The 27,708-nt window shown below is 39.2% G+C and overlaps 1 protein-coding gene across 11 annotated transcripts in view; it reads right to left on the bottom strand.

The window, feature by feature from the left end:
• The window catches only part of LOC105487858 (potassium voltage-gated channel interacting protein 4), a 1,213,665-nt gene that overhangs the window by 117,619 nt on the left and 1,068,338 nt on the right, over nt 1-27,708 (bottom strand). For 9 of the 11 annotated variants that reach the window (XM_071092629.1, XM_011751500.3, XM_071092628.1 and 6 more), the window contains exon 2: nt 7,151-7,275. In XM_071092629.1, coding sequence (XP_070948730.1) covers nt 7,151-7,275 — 125 coding nt within the window. The remainder of the gene's footprint in view (nt 1-7,150; nt 7,276-27,708) is intronic. The other 2 variants (XM_071092623.1, XM_071092624.1) reach the window with 1 other exon arrangement.

Raw genomic sequence — 27,708 nt, 5'->3', positions numbered from 1 at the left:
TACACAGTGGCTCACGCTTGTAATCCCAGCACTTTGGGAGGCGGAGGCAGGCGGATCACCTGAGGTCAGGGGTTCGAGACCAGCCTGGCCAACATGGTGAAATCCCGTCTCTACCCAAAGTAGAAAAATTAGCTAGGCGTGGTAGTGCATGCCTGTAATCCCAGCTACTCAGGAGGCTGAGGCAGAAGAATCGCTTGAACCCAGGAGGCGGAGGTTACAGTGAGCCGAGATCGCGCCACTGCACTCCAGCCTGGGCGACAAAGTGAGACTCCATCTCAAACAAAACAAAACAAAACAAAACAAAAAAATAGAAAGAAACAAATAAATCAAGAAGCATCTAAATGCCACAGAATGTATTAGATTGGTGAGAAAGTAATTGCGATTTTTGCCATTGAAAGTAATGGCAAAAAAACACAATTTCTTTCGCACCAACATAACGTATAACATAAACTAATGCTTAATGTATTTCAAGATGACATTACTTAGTCATTATGAATTCTTAATTACATTGTGAAATTTAGTTAGTTTTGTACGTAGAAGAATAAGGAAAGAACGGAAGGACTCTGTTATCTTTTAAAGATATTAAGTAAAACATTTATCATTTATCTTCTTACCTACATGGATATTAATATCCTAAATTTTGAAAGGATAGTTTCATGTCCAGAGAATCTAAGCCATTGTTCAAGCTCAGAAATGGCAGTGGTACGGTTTGAACCCCGGACAGCGCTTGCACTATGTCAGTCTTTGGAAGTCAAAAGGGAAGTCGTGTTAACTGCTTAGGCTTATAGACAATCATCCCTTCAGAAAGCCCTTCTTGTTGGAAATCTGACAGACCTGCTAAGGCAAAGGAAATAGCATTTTAACTCTGTTCTTACCTTAATTCTAAAGTACATGAATAACGCTTTGCACTTAAGAAAGGCCTTTTATCTGAGTCTTTCAAACGCTGAACAAAACCAATTATTACCCACTCTCCTTCCTGGTTGAAAGAGAAGATTTTAATCCCTAATTTGCTGACAGAGAGACAGAAGCCGGCAGGAATGAAGTGACTTACTGAGGGTCACAGACTCTATGAAAGCGTTCAAGAATAACCCTGAGGGCTTGTGACAAAAGAGCAATTGCCTTATGCAGTTAGCAGTGAATTCCTCTGTTCTAATCACTGCATCTTATTGTTTCTCATGCAAAGTTTAGGGGAACTAAACTTCTCCTCTCTCCTTTCTCACCATAAATGGGACTTAGTGCTTTTTATGTAAATGTACTTTGTCAAAAACGTAGATCCCTATAATTTTATCCTCCACTTGTTTCACTTACTACAGAAGTTCCCAAACACTTCGAATGGGGTAGAAAAGCCCCATCAAAGAATTCAGATGTCCTGCTGGTTCCTTTGGCTACATCATCAAAACTCTTGCAGAAATGGAAAAAAAAAAGAAAAAGTATGGTTCTGTTCTTGATGAAATGCCCAAGGAGGGTGTCTGGATAACAAGCCAAACACTGAGAGTGGGGATTAAGTGCGTTTGAGATGTGACTGAAAACACGTTCAGCTGCTTTGCTCTACGGGGATCGCTGCCTCCTCACAAGCTCCACTGTCATGGATACACCGTATGTGACCCCCAGTGAGTCACACCTTTTCGACTCTCCTCATCTTGAGTGCTGAGATATGCAGAGCGTGAGGTCCCCTGAGCAGACTGTGCCATGGTCAAGCCTTCATGACCCCTGTGACCCACACGTACATGTCCAGAAGGTCTCTTGGAGCCAGTAAGTCTGGGACAACAGGAAAACCACAAAAGAAGAAAAACGGCTAGTACCTGTCTTAGCTGATTAGGCAACCTTGCAACATTCTACCCTTATAGCATGCTCTACCCTAACTGATCAATCAACCTCGTGACACTGTGCTCTATGACCCCTCCCACCTTGTGATAATGTATCTTGCAACCTTCTTCCCCCGCCCACAATAAATGGCCCCTAACTGTAACTTTCCACTGCTTACCCTAACCTATGAAATTAGCTCCAATCCCACCACCCTCCACCTCCCAAAAAGGGCTGACTCCCTTTTTGGACCCAGCCCACTCGTACCTGGATGACTCAACAGCCTTGTTGCTCACACTTTGCCTGTTCAGATTGTCTCTTCAATTAGGTGCGTGCATAACACAGAGTTGATGGGATGAGATGCCACACCCATGATTGTACTACCCATTATAGGACTAGAGAGACTCTACGTTGCTGGCTTTGAAGATGCCAGCTTCCATATTACAAGAGAGCCTGCAAGAGGGCCAGGTGGAAACGGACTGCAGGTAGCCTCTAGGGGCTGTGTGGCCCCACATTGACAGCCAGCAAGGGGAATCTCATATGTGCAACCACAAAGAATTGAATTCTGCCAACAACCGCAGGAGCTTAGAAAAGGATCCACGATCCAGAAAGAAATGCAGCCCAATCATGATTCTAATGGTGGCCTCATGAAACTCCAACCAGAGCACTTAGCTAAGTCATTTCTGAACTCCTGATCCTTGGGACAGTATGTTATGAATGAATGCTTTCTAAATCCATTACTAAATGGATTTAGAAATCCATTTAGTATTTGGCAAATAGTTACCTGCCAATAGAAAATGAATATAAACATCCTTCTATTTTAGATAAAAAAGATAGATAGTAACATAACATTTTATGTCAAAAGGACATTAGCAGGTATTAAAGTGATGCCTCAATGATATAGTTGATTCTAAGGGATCATTTTACCTACTATAATCCAGAGCAAAGAAAAAAAAGGAAGCGGGGAAAGACTCCATAGAAGAAGGAACCAGGTGTCTGAAGCATAGAGGTCTAACTCTTTGCAACTCATCCTGTGCCTTAAAAATGGGAAGAATAGGCTATATATTATTAATTAATGACAGAAAATGCCAAAGCGGCATTGGCATCACTATATTAAAACTTAATGCCCCAGTATATCATTTATAACCACCTAAAATTGAACTGAAGCTATAACTGGTTTTGAAAGAGTGCAGCAAAGCAAGATTATGAAACAGGTATATTGATATTTGTGTGACCTTTTGACCATTTGTTCTCAAATATGGCTTTCTGTTCACTGTCTGTTATAATGTAAAATATTCTTAATAAATTAAGGACTTCAAATTAAAAGAAAGAAAAATTCCTAAGCATCATTCAAGAGTTAACTGAATAAAAATCCTCAAAAATAAGACCTGTTACCTCTCTCCAACCCCTACACACACACATACGCCCACACACAACACACATGCACTTCACATACACACCAAAGACTTCATGAAGTTCCAATGTAGCTAGCCTAGTCATTGGTATTTGCCATGATAGAGCTCATCACTAACAGGTCACTTCTTTTTGTGCTAGAAGCACCTTGTATATGTTATATATCTAGTTCAGTGGTTCTCAATCTTGCCTGCACAACATAATTACTTGAAGAGCTTTATAATTCCTAATGCTGAAGCTTTTTCCTAGAGCAATTACATCAGAATCACCAAGCATAGTAGCCACTATTTTTAATTTGTAAAGCTCCCCAGATGGTTGCAACATGCATTTAAGTTTGAGACTGCTGATCTGTAGATAATAGTTTGCATTTTCTGCATCCTTCCTAATACATAATTATGTAGTCCAAAACCCAAACACTGCCTGGGAGGTATGTAGGCCAACCATGACTGTCCCACTTTGACGGATCATACAGCTGAGGTTGACCATTTGGGACCACACTACAATAACTCCTTTTTATTGAACTTCATGTTTATTGTATTTCTTTCTTTAAAAAAGTGCAATCTAGTTATCATTATCCCAGTTTATAGACAAAGACACATGGTCTCCTGAGTTAGAGGGAACTGCCCAAATGAGTAACATGACCTGAGGCTGAGTGACACCAAAGCTTATGATGCCTGCACAAAACAAGTGATTCTCAAAGTGTGGTCTCTGGACCAGTAGCATCAGCATCACCTGAGAACTTGTAAAAAAAAAAAAAAAAAAAAAAAAAAAAAAAAAAAAAAAAGCAAATTCTGTGACCCAATCCCAACCCTACTAAGTCATAATCTTCCAAGATGGGGCCCAGGAATCTGTGTCTTGACAAGCCCTTCAGGTGATTCTGAGGCTCATTATAGGTAGACAGTGTACTATATTCTTCTGTCTCTATCAGCTGCTCACCTTTGGACACTCAGCATCTGGCAAGAGACCTAAAAATGTGTGGGAGCCTCAGTGAGTAAGATGGGATGAGGGAGGAGATTTTTCTCTCGCTATCTTCCCTTCCTCTCATTTCCAATTTACATTAACAATCTATGTTGAAAATGTGAGGGGATGTATCAGAGATACCATATGGGAAAAAATTTGGTGGAGTTATGCTGGTCATATTTACTTGCAGGGGTGCCTGGCTATGTTGAGCTACTTTCACACAAGTGTGACCATTTTAATATGTTGAGGAATGGTTTATCCTTCGAATCAAAGTATGGAGAGTTTTCAAAGTTTCATTAAAAATGAGTATCCCAACTGTTTCCAGGGAAATGAGTTTGTGATCTTAAGGGCTTTGGGGTAATTGGTATTCAGGGAACCAAGGCAGTTGGTTTCCTTTCTCGGATGGAAGCTGCTTCAGTTTACTACCATGCTATAAAACCCAAGTGCCGCTGACCTGCTTAGTGTATTTCTGCTATGCTTAGGGTTCATTTATTAGAACTGTACATTTGACTAAGGGGAAATCAAAATTAAAAGGCCACTCGTGTTTGATTTATCAGAGATGTCTATTAATATTTTCTGAGCAAACTGCAAAGTCCTTTCTTTTAAAGAACTATATAAAATAGGCTTTTGGCATATTCAGGTCTGATGGAAATTTGTCTCATGGGGCGGCGTGAGATGGGAGAAAGAGAAAGCAATAAAGATAGAGAAGAGAAAAAAAATAGAGAAAGAGGAGAATGGGGAAGAGCTGAAAGGAGACAATAATTCACAAGGGGAAGAGACAGAAGAGGTAAACTAAAAAAAAGGAGAGAAAGAAAGGAGGAGTGAAGAAATAAGAGGTAGAGTCAGAAGGATTAAAAAAGGGGAAAGGAAAGAGTTTGGGAAAAGCGGGGAAGGAGAGAAAAGGAAGAAGAGAAGGACATATGGGCAACAAAAGATAAAATAAAGCAATGAATGCAGACTTTGGAGCCTAGCAATTTATTGTGAAGTGGCACTTGTATTAGACATGCTGCAGAGATGCTGGCTCCAAAGGTTAATAATGGCAGTAATCATGATTCCAATTTATAGCAAATGCAATGAAAGGCAGCCAGACCCCAAACAGAGAAACCCTACGGGATGGCAGTGGAATAGTAACATAGCAGCAGTCGAGGAATACAGGGATGCTGGGAGATTGGATTCAGTTCTCCTGTGTTCGACAACTATTTTGTATCTGGTGTACGATCCAATGTTAAAAAGAAAAAAAAAGTATACTTATTACTAGATGTCTGAATCAGAGCAAAGAAGTTTAGGTGTTTACATGAACACATTTGAAGTTTTATTCTGTGATTTGCCTCCTCTGAGCACTGACTTTTGGTCCAGATTGGTCTTTTACACCTCCTTTCCTTTCTGTCCTTGCTGCTCATTGTTTCTCTACTGCCAGTGGTCAGTACCGCTGTTTCATTGCAAATGCCTGCTGTCTCTGAAGCAGAGCCGTTATAGAATAGGCATAACTACTCATCCTCTTTCCTAGTTGTCAAAGCCCTTTTCTCTTTATGCAGGTTTATTTATATGTATTGTCTTGATAGATTACCCATCAAGATTCCTTTTAATCAGCGGTTTGTGTGTGTGATGAGCACTCATCTCCATTATAATCTCCTCTGCCCCCATCTATTGCCACAAAGTCCTAGCTCTTTGCAGATCATTAAGTTTTGGAGGAGAAACAAACTTACTCTGCATAATAGAGGGAGAAAAACTTAGAAAGCCCAGGGCAAGGAGAAGGGGGTGAGGAGCAGAAATGGGAGAAAGACAGACCCCATTCATTCAGACAGATGGTGGAAACTTGTGTGCAGTGTGCATGTGGAAACCCTATAAAAATATTCTGCAGTGTCAACTACAGGTATGAATTCTCTGAGTAAATTGTTGTTGTGGATCCCAAAGAAGAGGCAGAGATTCTTATCTGGTCTGCATAAGGTTGGACAAAGGCAGCAGTTGTGGGGGGGACAGATGTGAAGAGGATGGAATTAGAAGAAATCCTTGGACATCACAGACTTCTACATGCCATGGAACTGGGGATCTTAGGGGATGGGTTTCAAAAGGGATCAAAGCAATTTAATTTGGATTTCCAGGGGTGCCTGTAGCTACGTTGGTTTCCATATGTATAAGAACAAACTATATGTTGGGGGGTGTATGCTATTTGATACATAAACATTTGATGCCTTTAAGGATGACCTGTTTTCAAATAGATTTATGACAACAAGTTTTCTCTCCCTGTTCAGACCATAAGCTCCATAAGGATAGAAGTGTATCTTCTCTGACTTTTGAATAACCTGCAGCATCTAGTTTAACCCTTAGCACATACGAAGTGTTTAGTAAGAGACTGTGTCTCATAGACTGCCTGGATCCACTCACTTTCTGTCACCCCATCCTCTGGGGTTTTTCCGGGCTCTCATTCCCTTTTGGAGATGATTCACCCAGGAGGGAGGGGCATCTGCACACCTGGATTGCAGAGAACCAGGTACAGTGATGACCTACAGATACTTCTGGTTTACAGACATTGGCAACATGGTTTTTTCAACTATGAAAGTTACAGTAATTATCCTCCAATGCCAGGAATGGAATCCCTTGATAGACCTCAATCTATATTCAAGACTCAAGTCAAGCACTAGCCTGTATTTAAAAACTAAAGAAACAATGGAGGTTTATTGAAATTATGTCATTATAGTTGACAAAGAGAAAATATTTCAACCAAGAACTGAATTGAATAAACCCTTCTCAGAAACTCTCTTTGTTTAATGGGCAATTACAGTGTACCAGCATGGGTGTGCCACAGAGAATCAAAGTCCACAGATACTGATTATATTCCTATCTAGGAAGGATCAGTATGAAATACACATATGATGGGGCTCTCACAGAATGGGATATTTTCCCCCTTTTTCTCTCATGTCTCAATATTCCTCTGGGAACTGTGTGAAAGTAAAATCAAAAAGAAAGTTCTTACGTTCTTAAATCCTCTGTAAAGGATCTGAAGCTCTTTCTTGGTAAATTTGCTCTGGGCTTCCAGAAGCTCAAGGGCCTCAGGCCGATGCCTGACAGTGGCCATCTCCAGTTCATCTTCCACGCTGTCTGTGGAAGAAAACAAGAAAGAGTCTTAGGACCAGCCACTGCTCACTGAGGCTTACACATAGCAACACAGGAAAACAGAAGAACATGTCTGCTAATGTCTGTGATTGTCCACAGAGGAAGGACCCTCAAAATGCCAATAAGGCCTTTACATTTCCCAGTTTAAGCGCATTAAGCTAAAACACTTGGACATGATTTTTTTTTTTTTTGCATTTTCTTGTCATTAATGTAGATATTACAACTCTAGCATTTTTTTTTAAGATAACAAAAAAGAGCACAGGAATTTATTTCAGATAATCAGTGCATTATATGATTACTTCAAATAAAAAGTTTAAGTAGTAATATATATTACTCTATATCTAACAGTGTAGTAACATATATTTCTTTATTTTTTCCAACGTTTAAGTTCAGAGGTACATGTTCAGGATGTGCAGGTTTCTTACATAGGAAAACGTGTGCCACAGTGGTTTGTTGCACAGATCATCCCATCGCCCAAGTATGAAACCCAGCATATATTAGCTATTCTTCCTGATCCACTCCCTCCCCCAACAGGTGCCCAGTGTGTGTTGTTCCCCAGCAGTGTGTCCATGTGTTCTCGTCAATCAGCTCCCACTTACAAGTGAGAACATGCAGTGTTTGGTTTTCTGTTCCTGCATTAGTTTGCTGTAGATAATGGCTTCCAACTCCATCTATGTGCCTGCAAATAAAATGATCTCTCTCCTTTTTATGGCTGCATAGTATTCCATGGTGTATATGTACCACATTTTCTTTTTCCAATCTATCATTTGTGAGCATTTAGGTTGATTCTGTGACTTTCCTATTGTGAATAGTGCTGCAACGAACATATGCATGCATGTATCTTTATAATAGAATGAATTATATTCCTTTGGGTATATACCCTGTAATGGGATTGCTGGGACAAATGGTATTTCTGCCTCTAGGTCTTTGAGGAATCACTGCACTATCTTCCACAATGGTTGAACTAATTCACACTCCCACCAACAGTGTAAAAGTTTCCCTTTTTCTCTACAACCTCACCAGCATCTCTAGCATTTTTAAGGTACAGTTAGAAAAACATAAAAGATCACCAATAGTCCAACCTGGAATTTGTTTCTATATAACAACCACTAGTTATAAACAATGGAATTGTCATTTAATAATAATCAGTTTTGTGCCCTATGTATAATGCAACTACAAGATAGACTCTGCTAATGTTCTCTAAGGATTCCATTGAAATCAGATATTTTGCACAGCTACTTGGGAGGCTGAGGTCGGGGGATTGCTTGAGCCCAGGAGGCTGAGGCTGCAGTGAGCAGTGATGGCACCACTGCAGTCCAGTCTGGGTGACAGGATGAGACCATGTCTCAAACAAACAAACAAAAATAGAACCTTAGACTGTCAGAATTGAAGGACATCTGAAGAAAGATACAAGGAGACAGAGAAAGAAGGAAACCTCCCTAATTCATTCTATGAAGCCAGCATCACCCTAATAATAAAACCAGCAAATGACATAACCAAAAGAGAACACTACACACTACAGACTGATATTCTTGATGAACATATATGTTAAAATCCTTAACAAAATACTAGCTAGCCAAATCCAACAACATATCAAAAAGATAATTCACCATGATCAAGTGGGTTTCATACCAGGAATGCAGGGATGGTTTAACATACGCAAGTCAATAAATTTGATATACCACATAAACAGAATCAAAAACAAAAATCACATGATCATCTCAGTAGATGCTGAAAACCATTCAACAAAATCCAACATTTCTTTATGATTAAAACTCAGCAAAATTGGCATAGAAGGCACATACCTTAATGTAATAAAAGCCATCTATGACACACCCACAGCCAACATAATATTGAATGGGGAAAAGTTGAAAGCATTCCCTCTGAGAATGGGAACAAGACAAGGATGCCCACTCTTACCACTCCTCTTCAACGTAGTATTGGAAGTCCTAGCCAGAGCAATCAGACAAGAGAAAGAAAGGGCATCCAAATTGGTAAAGAGGAAGTCAAACTCTCGTTGTTTGTTGATTACATGATTGTTTACCTTGAAAACCCTAAGGACTTCTCCAGAAAGCTCCTAGAACTGATAAAAGACTTCAGCGAAGTTTCTGGATAGAAGATTAATGTACAAAAATCAGTAGCTCTTCTAAACACTAACAGTGGCCAAACAGAGAATCAAATCAAGAACTCAACCCCTTTACAATAGCTGCAAAAATATAAAATACTTAGGAATATACCTAACAAAGGAGTCAAAAGACCTCTACAAGGAAAACTACAAAACACTGTCGAAAAAAATCATAAATGACACAAACAAATGGAAACACATCCCATGCTCATGGATGGGTAGAATAAATATTGTGAAAATGACCATACTGCCAAAAGCAATCTACAAATTCAACGTAATCCCCATCAGAATACCACCATTATTCTTCCCAGCATTAGAAAAAACAATTCTAAAATTCATGTGGAACCAAAAAAGAGCCTGCATAGCTTCATAGCTAAAGCAAGACAAAGCAAAAAGAACAAATCTGGAGGCCTCATACTACCTGATTTCAAACTATACTATAAAGCCATAGTCACCAAAATGGCGTGGTACTGGTATAAAAATTGGCACATAGACCAATGGAACAGAATAGAGAATTTGGAAATAAACCCAAATACTTACAGCCAACTGATCTTTGACAAAGCAAACAAAAACATAAAGTGGGGGAAAGGATACCCTTTCAACCAATGGTGCTGGGATAATTGACTAGCCTCATGTAGGAGAATGAAACTGGGTCCTCTTCTCTCACCTTATACAAAAATCAACTCAAGATGGATTAAGGACTTAAATCTAAGACCAGATACTGTAAAATTTCTAGAATATAACATTGGAAAAACCCTTCTAGATATTGGCTTGGGCAAGGATCTCATGACCAAGAACCCAAAAGCAAATGCAATAAAAACAAAGATAAATAGCTGGTATCTCATTAAACTATAGAACTTTTGCATGGCAAAAGGAACAGTCAGCAGAGTAAACAGACAACCCACAGAGTGGGAGAAAATCTTCACAATCTATACATCTGACAAAGGACTAATATCCAGAATGTACAATGAACTCAAATCAGTAAGAAAAAAACCAACAATCCCATCAAAAAGTAAGTTAAGAACATGGACAATTCTCTAAAGAAATATACAAATGACCAACAAACATGAAAAAATGCTCAACATCACTAATGATCAGGGAAATGTAAATCAAAACCACAATGCAGTACCACCTTTCTCCTGCAACAATGGCCATAATCAAAAAATCAAAAAACAGTAGATGTTGGTGTGGATGCAGTGAACACGGAACACTTCTACATTGCTTGTGGGAATGTCAACTAGTCCAGCCATTATGGAAAACAATGTGGAGATTTCTTAACTAAAAGTAGAACTACAATTTGATCCATCAATCACACTACTGGGTATCTATCTAAAGCAAAAGAAGTCACTATTCAAAAAAGATACTTGCACACGCATGTTTACAGTAGCACAATTCACAATTGCAAAATCATGGAACCAACCCAAATGCCCATCAATCAACAAGTGGATAAAGAAACTGATATATTTATATAATGGAATACTACTCAGCCATAAAAAGGAATGAATTAATGGCATTTGGAGTGACCTGGATGAGACTGGAGACTATTATTCTAAGTGACATAACTCAGGAATGGAAAACCAAACATCATGTGTTCTCACTGATTTGTGTGAGCTAAGCTATGAGGACACAAAAGCATACGAATGATACAATGGACTCTGGGGACCTCGGGAGAAGAATGGGAAAGAGGAGAGGGATAAAAGACTACAAATATGGTGCAGTGTATACATGGGTGATGGGTGCACCAAAATCTCACAAATCACCACTAAAGAACTTACTCATGTAACCAAATACACCTGTACCCCAATAATTTATGAGGAAAAAAAAGAATTGAAGGACATCTGCTTATTTTACAAGTAAAGTGTAAAAAGAAATCAGGTATTTTGACTTGAGCTACAAAATAAAATGTTCAGATTAGGTGCTGACATGGGTAAAGTAACCAGTAGCCAGTTGGTTTCAGGGGTACATACTGGATGGACGGGGGCCTACGGGATATTCTATTTAGGTCCATTTTGTAGTCAATAGGGTCAATAGGTATAGATAAGCTTTAAAATATTATACGTTGCTTTGTGAATTATGTTTACACTATAATTTCTCAAAGATGTTTTATGCAAAAGGGAATTTCGTGCCCATAGATGTTTGGAAAATGCTGTGAACTTTAATATAATTTTGTCACAAAATATTAAAAAATGTAGGTTTGAGAAGACCTGTAACAAAGAGTCCTGTTTAACTTTGCATAACCCAAATGACCCCAAAGGTATTTGTCCACAGAACCTTTTCTGGCCCAAGTAACATCTGGTAATATCTGCACATTTGCCCTAGGGTCATGTAAGCGCAAGTCTGAAAGATTTGGAAATATATTAGGGTTTAGGTGCTTGTGTCTCAAAGAATATCATCCTTCAGTCCAGCTCCTTTGAAGTAGGGTCAGATGGTGGCCTATAGGAATTCTCTCTGTTGTGTAAACCAATCCACACCTCAGATGAAGAACTTAGCAGGAATAAAAACATCCAGGCTCAGTATGAAGCCATGGCTTCCCTTTTCTATCCCTTCTTCTTGACTACACATTCTAGACTCAGAGAGAAGGATCTAAAGATAACAGTCAGCTCCTCTTGTCCCAGGACCACTAGGACCCCAATCCCTTGTCCCATGGGTCAGTTGGAAATGTAGTCCTCTTTGCCAATGTTGAGTCATTTTTGACACTACCTCTTGCTAACATCTGCTCCTCCTTATTGCTCTGCCTCACTGAGAACATTGAGGGGCCAAAGCTCTCACTTAGCAAAGAGAAGGTCAGTGGTACCCTAATCTTAGCGTATCTTAATTATTGCCCTCAAGGAGTTTACCAAACAACAACAACAACAACAATATTGGTGATGAAACAAACACTTGGAGTGGCTCTATTTGTGAAAATGAGTAATAGATAAAAACAAACATTTGCTTTGTACTTTTTATATTATAATAACTTATCTGGAAAGAGTGAAATGGAAAAGCTTCAGAATAGTGATTGATGAATAAAAACAATAGAAAAGGACATGAAAAGATGAGAAGGCTAAGAATAAACTGAGCAGACAAGGATAAAATTGGTGGGAAAGTAAGTAGTTGTGCTCCTAAAGTATGTGGGAAGAGCTAAAAGTAGCTGGAAAAGGGCACCTAGGCATTAACAAATTGATCTGGGCTTTATGGGGAAAATCAAAAAAGCCAAAATGGGGCTCCTTCAATTTTCTCCTTCATTCATTTGAACAAATGGGTTGAGTCTATTCAATGGGTCCTGAGATAGAAAAGATGACGGAAAATGTTGCTTTTAGACTGCTGTTGATCCAATGACTTCAACTATGTTGTATTACTGTATTTGCCAATGCAGGAGCAAATACCGTGCAATAGACCTTATGTAAATAGACAATATCGAATAGAAAGGGTATGCTTTCTTGAACAATATCTGATGTAATCTCCTTTTGAATCATTTATAGTGCAATTTCTTCAGCCTAAAATGTTCCACTTTCCTTTTCCACCTGTTAAAATGTATGTATCTTTCATGATCCAATTTAAAGATAAGTGCCTCATCTCTGAAGTCTCTCTGGATTGTCCCACTGTGCAGAATTGATGACCTCCTGGTCATCGTTCCTACACTCTGGTTCTTGGATAGCATGTAAAACATAACATCACGATCTGCTCATGTTTGTTTTCTCCATCGTGAGTATTTTTGCAGACAAGATCAATATCTTACATGTCTTGTTTATCCTGTGAACCTAACAGGGAGTCTGATACTCCTTTGTCACTTAAGAATAATCTGGTAAACAAACGATGTTCCCGCTCAACTTTATGATCCTCTCCAATCCCTTGAATATTTGCTGCCCTATAGGGAAATAATTTTCAAACTGAAATTTGTGGTCCGTTGGTGGACCTCAAATGTCTTCTTCAGAATCACTATGTTCTCTATTCATTGTGTTGGGAAATACAGCAAAAGTACGGGGGATTTTAATTACATTTTCTGAGCAGTCTTTCAATCATAACATAACCTTGTCTAGACCTAGTGACCCTCTACACAGGAAAGAAACAAAACAGCGGATTAACTTCTGTGCCTTTGTATTGGGCAGTAATCTGAGCTGTGCTACAGAGTTTCTTTCTCTGTGCAAAGTCTGAGACAAAAGACACAGGGCTGGAGGATCAGTATAATTGAATTAAGTGTGTATGATAGGATGATCATCACATGCAGCATTTAAAAAAAAAAGAAAAAACAAAACAAAACAAAACAAAACAAAAAACGCTCTTGAAGTGTCTGCCTGTGGGCTCTCTTGCTTTTCCAGCAGTCTGGTACCTTACTTCTTAATGACTCCTACCTGCCAAAGGGCTGTTTCTATGTCTAGGCAGCTGACAGGCTCTAAAAACAAAACTGAAATCATCAGCAATCACCAGCATACAATAAGTTAAAAAAGCAACACCACTACCATCCTGTCTAACACGGTGAAACCCGTTCTCTACTAAAGATACAAAAAAATCAGCCAGGCATGGTGGCGGGCACCTGTAGTCCCAGCTACTCGGGAGGCTGAGGCAGGAGAATGGCGTGAACCTGGGAGGCGGAGCTTGCAGTGAGCTGAGATCGCACCACCGCACTCCAGCCTGGGCGACAGAGCGAGACTTCGCCTCAAAAAAAAGCAACATCACTGAACCCAATCAACTCTGATTCCTGGAGGCAAACTGTGGGGAGCACAGCGTGATTCGCATGTAGGACTGTGAATTCTCGTTGTGACTCAGCCACCTTGTAAGAGCCTGCATTTTGGGCGGTTTTAACCCAGTGCCTCACATTTATTGAGCCCCTGTTGTATCCCAGGAGATGGGCAAGGTGCTTGATTGGCATAATCCTAATCCTCACAATAACCCCAGAGTGAGGTGTAATTGTTTATTTTTCACATACATGGAGACTGAGTCTCATGGATATGAAGAAATTCATGACCAGAAGTCAAATATGTATTTTTATATATATATAAACATATACGTATATCTTATGCATATATAATGGGTTTCCGTATGTATGCACAGGGACAGGATTTACACCCAGGTCTTTGATGCTACAGCTTATGTTCTTTCCACTTCGCCACAGTCTCTTTCAATACCAACAGAAATAATGATATAAATAATGATAACCTCTCTTCTCTCTTATTTTGTCAAACTCCTCAGAAAAGTTAACTATATTCATTAGATCCGTTTTCTTGCTCTCCCCTTAATCTACTGCAGGCTGACTTCTGGTTCTATGGTGGACTGAATTGTGTCCTTCCTCAAATTCATATGTTGAAGGTCTAACCCTGTATTTGGAGGTAGGGCCTTTAAGAAGATAGTTAGGGATAAGCTGGGAGTGGTGGCTCACACCTGTAATCCCAGAACTTTGGGAGGCCAAGGTGGGTGGATCACCGAGGTCAGGAGTTTGAGACCAGCCTGGCCAACAGGGCAAAACCCCAGTCTCTATTAAAAATACAAAAAATTAAGCGGGCGTGGTGGCGGGTGCCTGTAATCCCAGCTACTTGGGAGGCTGAGGCAGAAGAATCCCTTCAACCCGGGAGGCAAAGGCTGCAGTGAGCCGAGATCTCACTACTGCACTCCAGCCTGTGCAACGAGAGTGACGATACATCTCAAAAAAACAAAAACAAAAAAAGGTAAGGATAAATAAGGTCATAAAAGCTTTGTAGGATTGGTGTCCTTTTAAGAAGAGGAAGACACACCAGGAATGTTGGGGTACCTCAAATGTCTTCTTGGGCTCACAGAAGAAAGGCCATGTGAAGACGGAGTGGGAAGATGTTGCATGGCTGGTACCTGGACCTTGAACTTCCAGCCTTTAGAACTGTGAGAGAATAAATTTCTGTTGCTTAAGCCAACCAGTCTGTGGCATTTTGTTGCGGCAGCCCTAGCAAACTGATATATCTACCTATATTCAAATGACACACAACACTGATAAAAGCAGGTCTTGTTAGCCACAAAGTTTGCACAGTGAGTGCTGGGCAGTTTGCTAGCCAATTATGTCATTTCATCTTCACAACACCTTTCAAGAGAAGGATTATCATCCCTATTTTATAAATGAGAAAATTGAGGCTTGGAAAGTCTAACTTGGCCAAAACTCAAGTAACCCTTGGCCAAATGGCTAGTTAGCAAACAAGGTGAAGACAGGTGCTTCAGCAGCCCAAAGTCCAGGTTACTGAGCACTGTGCTGGGAATGTCAATAGCAACCATCACCCTATGGAGAACTTTTGCTCTAAGCCTGGTTGTATATTATCTCATTTTAATACAGGCAGAAGGTCAGTGAGATAGCTACATTTTACAAGAAGTCATGTAGCCCTCATTCTACAAGGACTAAAGTGGGACTTACATTTCTTAAATAACTTACTCAAGGTCACACAGCTTCTAAATGACAGGGCTGGGATTTAATCCCTGGCTTTTTGACACCAAAGACCATGAGCTTAGTCAATATGCTATTTCAAGAGATGGCAACAATTAAATTACTTGGTTCAAAATCCTAGGGGATAAAAGATTTTAAATCACAAACTAGTTGGCTGCTGAGCCTCCAATGCCTGGATTTCTTTCCAGGGAAAATATGCCTCAGGCACCTTCAGATCTCCAGACCAGCCAGACCAGCCTGTGCTGATAAGAAACACATGGTAGAATAAGGTATGAAGTGATGGGATCTCAGAGCTGGAAGGAACACAGGAAGTTGTTTTTCTGCATTTTACCCCTGTGAAATTTAGATTTGGGAAAGATGAATGTTTCGTTTGAGACAAAAACCAGAACCAGATGGGACTCTGGCCTCTGGAGTCATCTCCAGGCCATGCCGACATATCATCACTCAGGCATCTTGCAGAGGAGCCAATTCAAATGTGTATTTGCATCCAGAGATAAGCGAAATACAAATAGTATTTTAATTCATGTAGCTTCTAACAAATTTAATTTTAATCAGACAACAAATTCCCAAACCCAGACACCCTTGAGCTTCCTGGCTGTCTCTTTTTGTCCTTTGTTCTTTAGATTTCAGTCTCTCAGGGCCGAGGTCGTCCTAAGTTTGACTCAACAGTCCCCTCAGGCCATGACACAATTGGGCTAGAAATTGGAATTCAAATCATCTGGGAACAACAGAATGAGTTTTAAAAATAGGCATCATTCTCCCCTTTCTGACAACTTCTCTTAAAGTACATCAGAAGCTTGGTACAGCTCAACTCATAATTATGCAAATTTGACTCTGAGGTCAAACCATGCTGTCCAGAACACGACTACAGAACATCTTGCCTTACGAACGGATATGAGTGTGAGTCCTACCTTCTGAAGACATGCTTTGGAAACAAGTCTTCTAATGCAGAAACCAAATCATGTTATGAAGAACAATGTCACTTTTTGAGAAAGCTGATTCAGAACTCAGGCCGTGTGGGCAGAGGTTGAGTCCTTGTCTATAAAGCATGAAGCACTGTGAGGCTGTTGGCTTCGTTCTTTTACTTAGGTCCTGCCAAAAGACTGGAAGGATTATCTTACTTGGCACCCTGAAGGTGCTGTGTAAGATAATGTGAAATAAATAACTACTTGAAGCATTCCAAGAACAGTGAGTGTATCTACAGCAGGTCTCATTTTTTTTTTCTTTTCTTCTTTTATCTTGAGATGGAGTCTCGCTCTTGTTGCCCAGACTGGAGTGCAGTGGCGCAATCTCGACTCACTGCGAGCTCCGCCTTCCAGGTTAAAGCAATTCTCCTGCCTCAGCCTCCCAAGTAGCTGGAATTAGAGGAACGCCCCACTACATCTGGCTAATTTTTGTATTTAGTGGAGATGGGGTTTCACTGTGTTGATTAGGCTGGTCTCAAACTATTAACCTCAGGTGATCCACGTGCCTCGGCCCCCCAAAGTGCTGGGATTATAGGCGTGAACCACCGCACCTGGCCCCATTTCTAAATACAACATGACTCTTATTTAAAAATAAATGTATCCATTTGTCATTCTAAAGATATTATAAATATCGTAACTTTAAAATTCTATTTGAGCTGAAATTAATTTTTCTAGACAAAGCTTCAGCCTGCTTGACTTATATTGTTTTATCTCATTGATAAAAATACCCTCTGAGCCATTACTCCTAATGTTTACGTTTTATTACATTGGCCTAATAGTGAGTTGATCCATATGGCAATAACGTCATAATAAGGTTGGCCACTTTCTAATGATATGTTATATATTATTAGATATTTAGAAGCTTGGTCCAGTGGTGGATACTGGAGGAAGATTTCCAGTGCTGAAAGATTCTTGACCATAGCATTCGATACTATTCCTGAGAACTTCTAGGATAAGGAGGTGATGCTATTGTTTGTTTAATGTTCAAGTCTGATATGTCAGGACAAAGAAAAAGCTGCCTGGAGGAAGATTTCCAAAGCGAATTTTCATGGCACTGTTATAATTTATTTCCGCCCCTCTTTTCTACTGCAAAAACTTGCAGGGGGATGACAATATCCTCAGCATTCCATTCCTCGATTCCACTGCTCACAAAGCTCAAAGAGGGTGTCATGATAATCAGCTGAGGAAATAGTTTCTTGGGTGGAGGAATTTGCTGAAGTCCGCACAGCTGTGCGCCTGATGAGTGTGGGCAGGGGGAGCCAGGACCTGCCCCAAACATGTCTTTCCTCTTCCTGTTACATCGTTTGACCTTCTTGGATAGCGAGTTTAAACTGGGGCCGGGTCCTGTAAGCAACTCTTTAGGCTTTGACAATTTTAAATGCTTTATTGCAAGAATGCAGAGGTCTAGGAACTCCCTTGCCTTTTCCTATCTTTATTACTATTCACCCAGTCACCTACCAAGAATTATTTTCAGGTGCACATGGAGAGTATAGAAGCAATTAATTCCAAGCTGATCACACACAGGCTGCAAGTAGAGAGCAATCAATCCATTCGAAACACTGCTGGTGTCCTAGGCCTTCCCAGACCATCCTGAGCAATTGGAATCCTGATGTTTTAGTTAGTTTGACATGTATTTCTGCAACCCTGGCCCTCAATGTACGTTAGAACCAAAATACAAAAACAAACACCAAAAAATGAACAAAACATTTATAATTAGTACTTTATCTTATTTAATATTTGTATATCACATTGAAAATGAACACTTCTTAAAAATGGCCATTTAGTTTGAACGCCTTCTGTTATAGGTGCTTGTTGGCAATGACATTGCAATTTCCATTCCAGGAGAATGAGAATTGCTTTGCAATTTCATAATTGAATTCAATCACTTATGAAATATAACAACCCAGTGGTGAACAGCTGAAGCTATTTGTCACAGCACTTATGAAATAGATTGTCTCTACCTTATTTGTAAACATAAATAACTCTTCAACAAGCTTAGATTTTAAAAAATAATCACCTAATTGGAATGCTTATTATCAGCATTAACCATATTATTACTACAGCATCATGAATGGCCTCTTATGGTAGGAGTTATTATTATTATTATTGTTGTTATTATTTTGAGAAGGAGTCTTACTCTGTCATCCAGGCTGGAGCGCAATGGTGTGGTCTCAGCTTATTGCAACCTCCACCTCCTGGGTTCAAGCGAGTCTCCCGCCTCAGCCTCCCAAGTAGTTGGGACTATAGGCACGCGCCACCACACCTGGCTAATTTTTGTATTTTTAGTAGAAAAGGGTTTCACTTTGTTGGCCAGGCTGGTCTCAAACTCCTGACCTTGTGATCCTCCTGCCTCGGTCTCCCAAAGTGCTGGGATTACAGACATCAGCCACCGTGCCTGGATGAGTTATTATTTTTTTAGGTGGTAGGGTCTCAACTGATTTTTGGTAAATGAGAAAAACAAAAATTATATCGCCAGTCATTATACACAGACCGAAAATCTACAATAGGAATGCTGAGGGGGCAAAGGAAGGAAACAAGAAATTTAATTGAATTTGCACATAAAGACAGAGCAGAAGAGACTGATATTCTCTTCAGGAAAGGCAAAAGCTGAGAGGGATTATGAGCAAAGAGAAAAATTTTAAAAAGCAATGGTACATGGAGAGAGATGAAGAAAGCCCAGATTAGTTTATGAAATTAAAAATGCCCTATCCAAGGAGTGTCTCTTGAACTTTGATAGACTTTCTCCTATTTGTCCTAAAAATCTAATATTAAGACACATGTATGTGTGTATATTTATTACAACACTATTCACAATAGCAAAGGCATGGAATCAACCTAAATGCCCATCAATGGTAGACTGGATAAAGAAAATGTGGTGCATATATACCATGGAATACTATGCAGCCATGAAAAAGAACAAGATTATGTCATTTGCAGAAACATGGATGGAGTTGGAGGCCATTATCCTTAGCAAATTAATGCAGGAACAGACAACCAAATAACATATGTTCTCTCTTATAATTGAGAGCTAAAAGATAACACATGGATACATAGAGGGGAACAACAGACACTGGGGCCTACTGGAGTGTGGAGGGTGGGAGGAGGAAGAGGATTAGGAAAAATAACTAGTCAGTGCTAGGCTTAATGTGACTGCCAAGTGGGTTCACCTTACCCACTGCCTAGACAGAGCCAATTTATCAAGACAGGGGAATTGCAATGGAGAAAAAGTAATTCATGCAGAATCAGCTTTGCGGGAGACCAGAGTTTTATTATTACTGAAGTCAGTCTCCCTGAGCATTCAGAGGTGGGAGTTTTTAAGGATAATTTGGTGAGTAGGGGCTTGGGAAGTGGGGAGTGCTGATTCGTCAGGTTGGAGATGGAATAATAGGGGGCTCGAAGTGGGGTTTTCTTGTTGTCTTCTGTTCCTGAGTGGGATCTCAGAAATGGTTGAGTCAGATTATCGGTCTAGGTGGTATCAGCTGATCCACTGAGTGCACGGTCTGCAAAATATCTCAACCCCTGATCTTGGGTCTGACAATAGTGATGTGATCCCCAGGAGCAATTTGGGGAAGTTCAGACTCTTGCAGCCAGAGGCTGCATGACCCCTAAACTATAATTTCCAATCTTGTAGCTAATTTGTTAGTCCTGTAAATGCAGATTGGTGCCCAGGCAAGAAGGGAGTCTTTTCGGGAAAGGGCTATTATCAATTTTGTTTCAGACTCAAACCGTACACTAAATTATTTCCCAAGATTAGTTCAGCCTACGCCCAGGAATGAACAAGGACAGCTTAAAGCTAGAAGCAAGATGGAGATCTCTTTCACTGTCATAATTTCCTCAGTTAAACTTTTGCAAAGGAGGTTTCATTCATACCTGGGTATTTACGACCAGACAAAATAATCTGTACAACGAACCCCTGTGACATGAGTTTACCTATGTAACAAACCTGCACATGCACCCCTGAATTTAAAAGTTAAAAAAAAAGTTGAATACACAGAGATAAAGAATAAAACAATGGTTAAAGTGGGGAGGAACTAGGGAGATGTCGTCAAGGTATAGAAAGTAACATATAGGATGAACAAGTCTAGAGATCTTAAATTACAACATGAAAATTATAGTTAATATTGTATTGAATTTTGGATCTTTGCTAAAATAATAGATTTTAGGTACTCTTACTACATATGAAAAATGGGTAACTATATGAGATAATGAATATGTTACTTTGCTTGACTATAGTAACTGTTTCACCATTTATATGTATATCAAAACATCACGTTGTATACCATAAATATATATAATAACATTTCAAAACGTTTATACAACTTCTGAAATTGAGTCCGTAATAAAGAATCTGCCAACTAAAAAAAGCCCCGGACTAGATGGACTCACAGCTGAATTCTACCAGACATACTAAGAACTGATACCATTCGTACTAAAACTACTCTAAAATATCAAGGAGGAGGAGCCTCTCCCTAACTCATTCTATGAAGCCAGCATCAGCCTGATACCAAAGTCTGGCAGAGACTCAACCAAAAATGAAAATTTCAGACTAATATCCCTCATGAACATAGACACAAAAATCCTCAAGAAAATACTAGCATATTGAATCCAGCAGCACATCAAAAAGTTAATATACCACAATTAAGTAGGCCTTGTTCCTGGAATGAAAGGTCGGTTCAACATACGCAAATCAATAAATGTGATTCACTACAAAAACAGAATCAAAAGCAGAAACATTATGATCATCTCAATAGACGCAGAAAAAGCTTTCAGTAACACCCAATATCCCTTTATGATAAAAACCCTCAACAGACTAGGCATCTAAAAAACATAGCTCAAAATAATAAGAGCCATCTATGACAAACCCAAAGCCAGCATCATACTAAATGGGCAAAAGCTCCAACTATTCTCCATGAGAACTGGAACATGACAAGGATGCTCACTCTCACTACTCTTATTCAACATGGTATTGGAAGTCCTAGCCAGAGCATTCAGGTGAGAGAAAGAAATAAAAGACATTTAAATAGGAAAGGAAGAAGTCAAACTATCTCTCTTCACTGATGATATGACTCTATACCTAGAAAATCCTAAAGACTCTTTCAAAAGGAGACCAGAATTGATAAACAACTTTAGTAAAGTTTCAGGATAAAAAGTCAATGCCCAAAACTCATAGCATTTCTACACACCAACAATGTCCAGGCTGAATGTGAAATCAAGAACACAATCTCAATTACAGTATTCACAAAGAAAATAAAATACATAGGAATACAGCTCACCAAGGAGGTGAAAGATCTCTACAAGGAGTACTACAAAATACTCTTGAAAGAAATCAAAGTGACACAAATAAATGGAAAAGCATTTCATGCTTGCAGATTGAAAGAATCAGTGTTGTAAAAATGACCATAGTGCCCAATGCAATTTATAGATTAAATACTATTCTTGTCAAACTACTAAGAACATTCTTCACAGAATTAGAAGAAAACTATTCTAAAATTCATATGGAATCAAAACACAGCCAGAATAGCCAAAGCAATCCTATAAGCAAAAGAAAAAGTAAAACAGAAACAAAGCCCAAGATATCACACTATCTGATTTTAACTCTACTATAAAGCCACAGTAACCAAAAGAACTTGGTACTGCTGTACACACAGACACCTAGACCAATGAAACAGAATAGAAAACCCAGAAATAAAGTCACACACCTACCACCATCTGATCTTTGACAAGGCTGACAAAAACAAGCAATGAGGAAAGGACTTCCTATTCAATGAATGGAGCTGGGATAACTGGCTAACTATATGCAGAAGATTGAAACTAGACCCCTACCTTTCACCATATACAAAAGTTAGCTCAAAATCGATTAAAGATTTCAATGTAAATCTCAAACTATAAAAATCCTGGAAGACAATCTAGGGTATACTTTTCTCAACATCGAGTGGCAAATAATTTTTTGGCTAAGTTCCCAAAAACAATTGTAACAAAACAAAAATAGACAAGTGGGACCTAATTAAACTCAAGAGCTGCTGCACAGAGAAAGAAACTATCAATAGAGCACAGAATGGGAGAAGATACTCACAAACGATGTACCCAACAAAGGTCTAATACCAAGAATCTATATGGCAGGGAACTTAAATCAACAAACAAAAAACAAATAACCCTCTTTAAAAATGGGCAAAGGACATGAATAAACATTTCTCAAAAGAAGACACAGAGGTGGTCAACAAACATGAAAAAATGCTCAGCATTACTAATCATCAGAGAAATGTAAATCAAAATGACAATGAGATACCATCTCATACCAGTCAGAGTGGCTATTATTAGAAAGTCCAAAAACAGATGCTGGTGATGCTGCAGAGTAAAGGGAATTCTTACACATGGTGGGAATGTAAATTGGTGCAGCCATTGTGGAAAGCAGTCTGGAGATTTCTCAAAGAACTTAAAACAGGGCTACCATTTGACCCAGCAATCTCATTACTGGGTACACTCCCAAAAGAAAACAAATAATTCTACCAAAAAGACACATGCACTCATATGTTCATTGCTGTGCTATTCATAATAGCAAAGAAGTGGAATCAACCCACGTTCCCATCAGTGGTAGATTGGATTAAGAAAATGAGGTACACAGACACCATGAAATACTATGCAGCCATAAAAAAGAAGGAAATCTTGTGCTTTGCAGCAACATGAATGGGGCTGGAAGCCATAATCCCAAGCAAATTAACATAGGACTAGAAAAACAAATACTGTGTGTTCTCACTTCTAAGTGGGAGTTAAACATTGAACACACGTGGACATAAATATGGGAACAGACACTACAGATTGCTGGGACAGGCAGACGTTAAAAAACTACCTATTGGGTACTATGCTCTCTGCCAGGGTGACAGGATCCTAATTCCAAACCTCAGCATAATGCAATACTCCGATGTAACAAATCTGAACATGTACCCACTGTATCTAACATAGAATTTGAAAAAGAACATTATTGTAAAGAGATAGACATATGGAAAATGTATTTATGCAAAACGTCATGTCTAATTCATAAGATGTTACTGCGTTGCTTTAGAAAGCAGTCAGTAAAAAGATGGAATTGATTACCTAGTGAGTTAAATAGAGTTTGGATAAGCATAGTTATAATAAATTTTCGGTGGTATATTAGGGGGATGATTTGCAGCTAATATCAGTGATGACAATAGTATTCTTCACTAAAACATTTATCCATCTATGTTTAAAAAAGCTATTAGGAAAACTGAGCAGTGATCTGGGTTTTGTTATGTTCCTTCTACTTTTAAACTAGTTTCCTCCTTGGCCTTAATTCCCCCACATGTTTAATGGCCTAGAAATAGAACAAAAAAAAAGTAGTTAATATTATAGAATAAGGTAACTGTGGGCATTACATGAGATGGTACATGTGTCTGGCACATAGTAAACATTCAATTAATGATATTGTTGTTCGTATAATGCGTAGTAGTATTAGTATTATTTGCAGTAATATCCAGTGTTATCTTCAACACTAGGAGCAGAACAGTGCCTGGGAGTACTAATTCTGACAAATTATTCAGTTCGTCTGAGCTTTCCTTCTTGGGTCTATTTCCCAGCTGTGGCACTGGACAATGTGTTTAACCTCTCCAACCCTCAATTTTAAAATCTATAGACTGGGGATAATACTTGTATCAATTTCTTAAAGTTGTTTTAAGAGATTTAATTACTGGCAGGCAGTAATAATAAATGACAGTAATGATGACTACTAATAATTATTGCATACATACTAATTGAGGTGTTATTCTAGAACATTTAGGAGTGAGGGGTCTAACACAGCACTTTCTGAGTTTGAATCATTTTTCTGACTCTTGTTAGCTCTGTGTGACCTTGGGCAAAGTGCTTAGTCTATACCTCGGTTTCTTCAATAAAAGGGGAAGAGCAATGGGACCTACTATAAAATGTTGTCAGGAGGTTGAAATAAAATAACGTGAATAAAACATGTAAAATAGTGACTGGCACATAGTGTTTAAAATACTTATTATATCGCTGAATTATGAAAATGGTCTTTGAGGTGAGTGTGATTTTGCCCGTTTTCGATGGGTACATTGAGATACAGAGAAATTGAATAACTAGTCCAAAGACACACAGTGATAAGGTTTGGCTCTGTGTGCCCGCCCAGATCTCATGTTGAATTGTAATTCCCAGTGTTGGGGGAGGGAGCTGGTGGGAGGTGACTGGATCACAAGGCTGGATTTCTTCCTTGTTGTTCTTGTGATAGTGAGTTCTCATGAGATCTAGTTGTTAAAAGTGTGTAGCACTGCCCCCTTCACTCTCTCTCTCCCACTCCACCATGTGAAGAAGCTGCTTGCTTCCCCTTCACCCTTCCATCACGATTGTAAATTTCCTGAGGTCTCCCCAACCATGCTTCCTCTACAGCCTGTGCAACTGTGAGTTAATTAAACTTCTTTTCTTCATAAATCATCTAATCTTAGGTAGTTCTTTCTAGCAGTGTGAGAACAAACTAATACACACGGCAAGGGTAATTCTGTTTTGAAAAAATACTTGCCCCCCAAATTGTACCCAGCTGCTTCGTTTTGCAGGCACTATTTGCTGTTGAATTGCTAATCATGGGATCCACTAGAAAACACAGCTCCCTGAGGACTATTTATTCTCTTCCTGTTTGGAATTGATAGGGGAATAAAGACCATCTTTTGGAATAGAATTTGAGACAATAACTGAGCTTTATAGTCTGTCATTTCCTCCCACACACCTTATGATTTAATATCCTGGATGGTTTTCTATTCCCTGAATGAAGACTAAATTGTCAACTTCTGTGTTTTTGCTTATTCTATCCCCTATAAATGAACTTGCTGTTCTTCCTCCTCAATCTACTCTGTCTCTATTCTCTCAGGCTCATTTCAGTGGGGAAGGGGCTTCGCAGAGGAGAAGCCTCCTGTGACATTCACACACCCTGTGCACTTGTCAGCTCTGATGGCTTTATATATCAATGACTTCTTTGAATATCTGTCATTTCCTTTGTGATATAAACATTTAGAGGCAAGAGATCTATCTTGATTATCTTATTACCACTAATGCCTAGTATGGCCTGGCATTTATTCATTTATTTATTAAATATCGATTGAGTGCCTATTATGACCCAGGCATTGGTCAAGGTACAATGGACACTAAAATGAACAAAAACAACAAAATCCTCTCTCCCATGGGCCTAAAATTCTAATGGAAGAGTCACCAATTGGACATCTGAGTGGTGATGTCAAGTGGCTGGAATGGAGACATGGTTCTGAAGTTGATGAGCACAGTCTGGCTGAAGATGTGAATGTCAGAGTCATCACTATATAAGTAATATTAAGACCATCAAACCCAGTGTGATGACTAAGGCAGTATACGTTGGCAGAAAATATAACATTAATTCTTTCGTTTATGGAACGAAGGAATACATTTAAAAAAAAAACTAAAAGGGCCAGGGAGTGGCAGGGACTCCAGAGTAGGAAAGCCCAAAGCAGGATCAAGCCTAGAAATGACCAGTTTCTAAGAATTACTTTTGCTGTTGGGTTTTCTCCCCTGGGGGCATGTCACAGAGCTTCCTGTTCATGGTGGTATTCACCAACAAGAAAATAACTAAGTAGCATGGCTGTATTTAACATTCATTCAACACAGACACAGTTTCCACATGGTCTTTACATATTCTTCATGTCTTCAAACATTTGCCCACGGATAAACAATGCCTTTGAGTTCTTTTTTCCTCTTAGTCCGGGGCAGCTTGCATGTAAACATGGCATCCAAATAATGATGCCTAAACTCATCTTGATGTGACCAAGATGTGGCAGTCATATGGTAAAACATCATAAAATCTCCCACAACATTATCAAGTGAAAAGAGTTGGAAGTGATTTCAGAGAACTCAGGAAAAATGCTTTGCAAAACAAAGCATGAAAATGTACTGTCCAGACTCTGCCCCCATCTCTCCCGTTAGAATATAAGATCATGGCAGGCTGGATCCATGTCTGGTTTATTCATGGCTACATCACTGGCACCAAGGTGGTAGTGCCATGTAGTCAGCATTGATAAAAATTTGTCAACTGATTAAACGACCTGGGCTTGAGTCCCAGCTTTGCCATTTAGTAGCTATGTAATTTAGGACAAGTCACTTAAAACCTCAAGTTTTTAATCTCTTCATCTGCAAACTGGCAATAGTAGTGGCACTTGAACAGTAAGTCTGGAGGGTAAGCAGAATAATGTATCAAATAATTTTTCATAGTGTGTGGCGCATCATAGCAATGAATCCGCATACAGGCTTTCTGTAATGATATGATTTTGACGCTGATCCTTCTAACATCTGCTCACCTAAAGCATTAATTTTACACTTTTATTGAAATACATGTGATTTTTTAAATATCCTCAGGAACACTCAATGAAGAATATGTCCACCTCTAAGCAGAGTCTGGAAACACCATAATATGCTATGGGATTGTTTTTCTCCACAGCCTCAAAGGAGAATGGTTTGCTGAAAGATAAATAAGGTTTTATAGTGTCAGTTCATCTCCAGAACTCATCTTTTGTTCTTCTATTTCTTCTTTTTAATGAAACCTTACGAATAAAGGTGGACCAATATTTCTGTAAAGAATTGTTGCCTATCACACTTGGTGCTTCAAAACACTTGGCAAAAGGCAATTTGAAAGGTAAGAAGGCTAAACTTGAACCCTGCAATCTAAGCAGATAGAAAAACAGTGCTTTGTAGTTTGTAGACCTGGTGGAGTAGAAAATTGAGGCTCTTTGGAGAATTAGGTTCCCATTTCAGCAGAAACCAGACTCATTGACCAGACTCACATTTAGCCCAAATATTACCTCTTAGGCCAATGAAAATGGAAAATAGGTTGTATAGCTCCTACGAGAAGCTACCTTGGTTACCATCATGAAAGTATTACATAAAACAAAGAAGGCTCTCATTTATCT

Source organism: Macaca nemestrina, chromosome 3 (genome assembly GCF_043159975.1).
Source record: "Macaca nemestrina isolate mMacNem1 chromosome 3, mMacNem.hap1, whole genome shotgun sequence".
Taxonomy (NCBI): domain Eukaryota; kingdom Metazoa; phylum Chordata; class Mammalia; order Primates; family Cercopithecidae; genus Macaca; species Macaca nemestrina.
The sequence above is the reverse complement of the archived record's forward strand: the minus strand, read 5'-3'. Positions and strand labels throughout refer to the sequence as shown.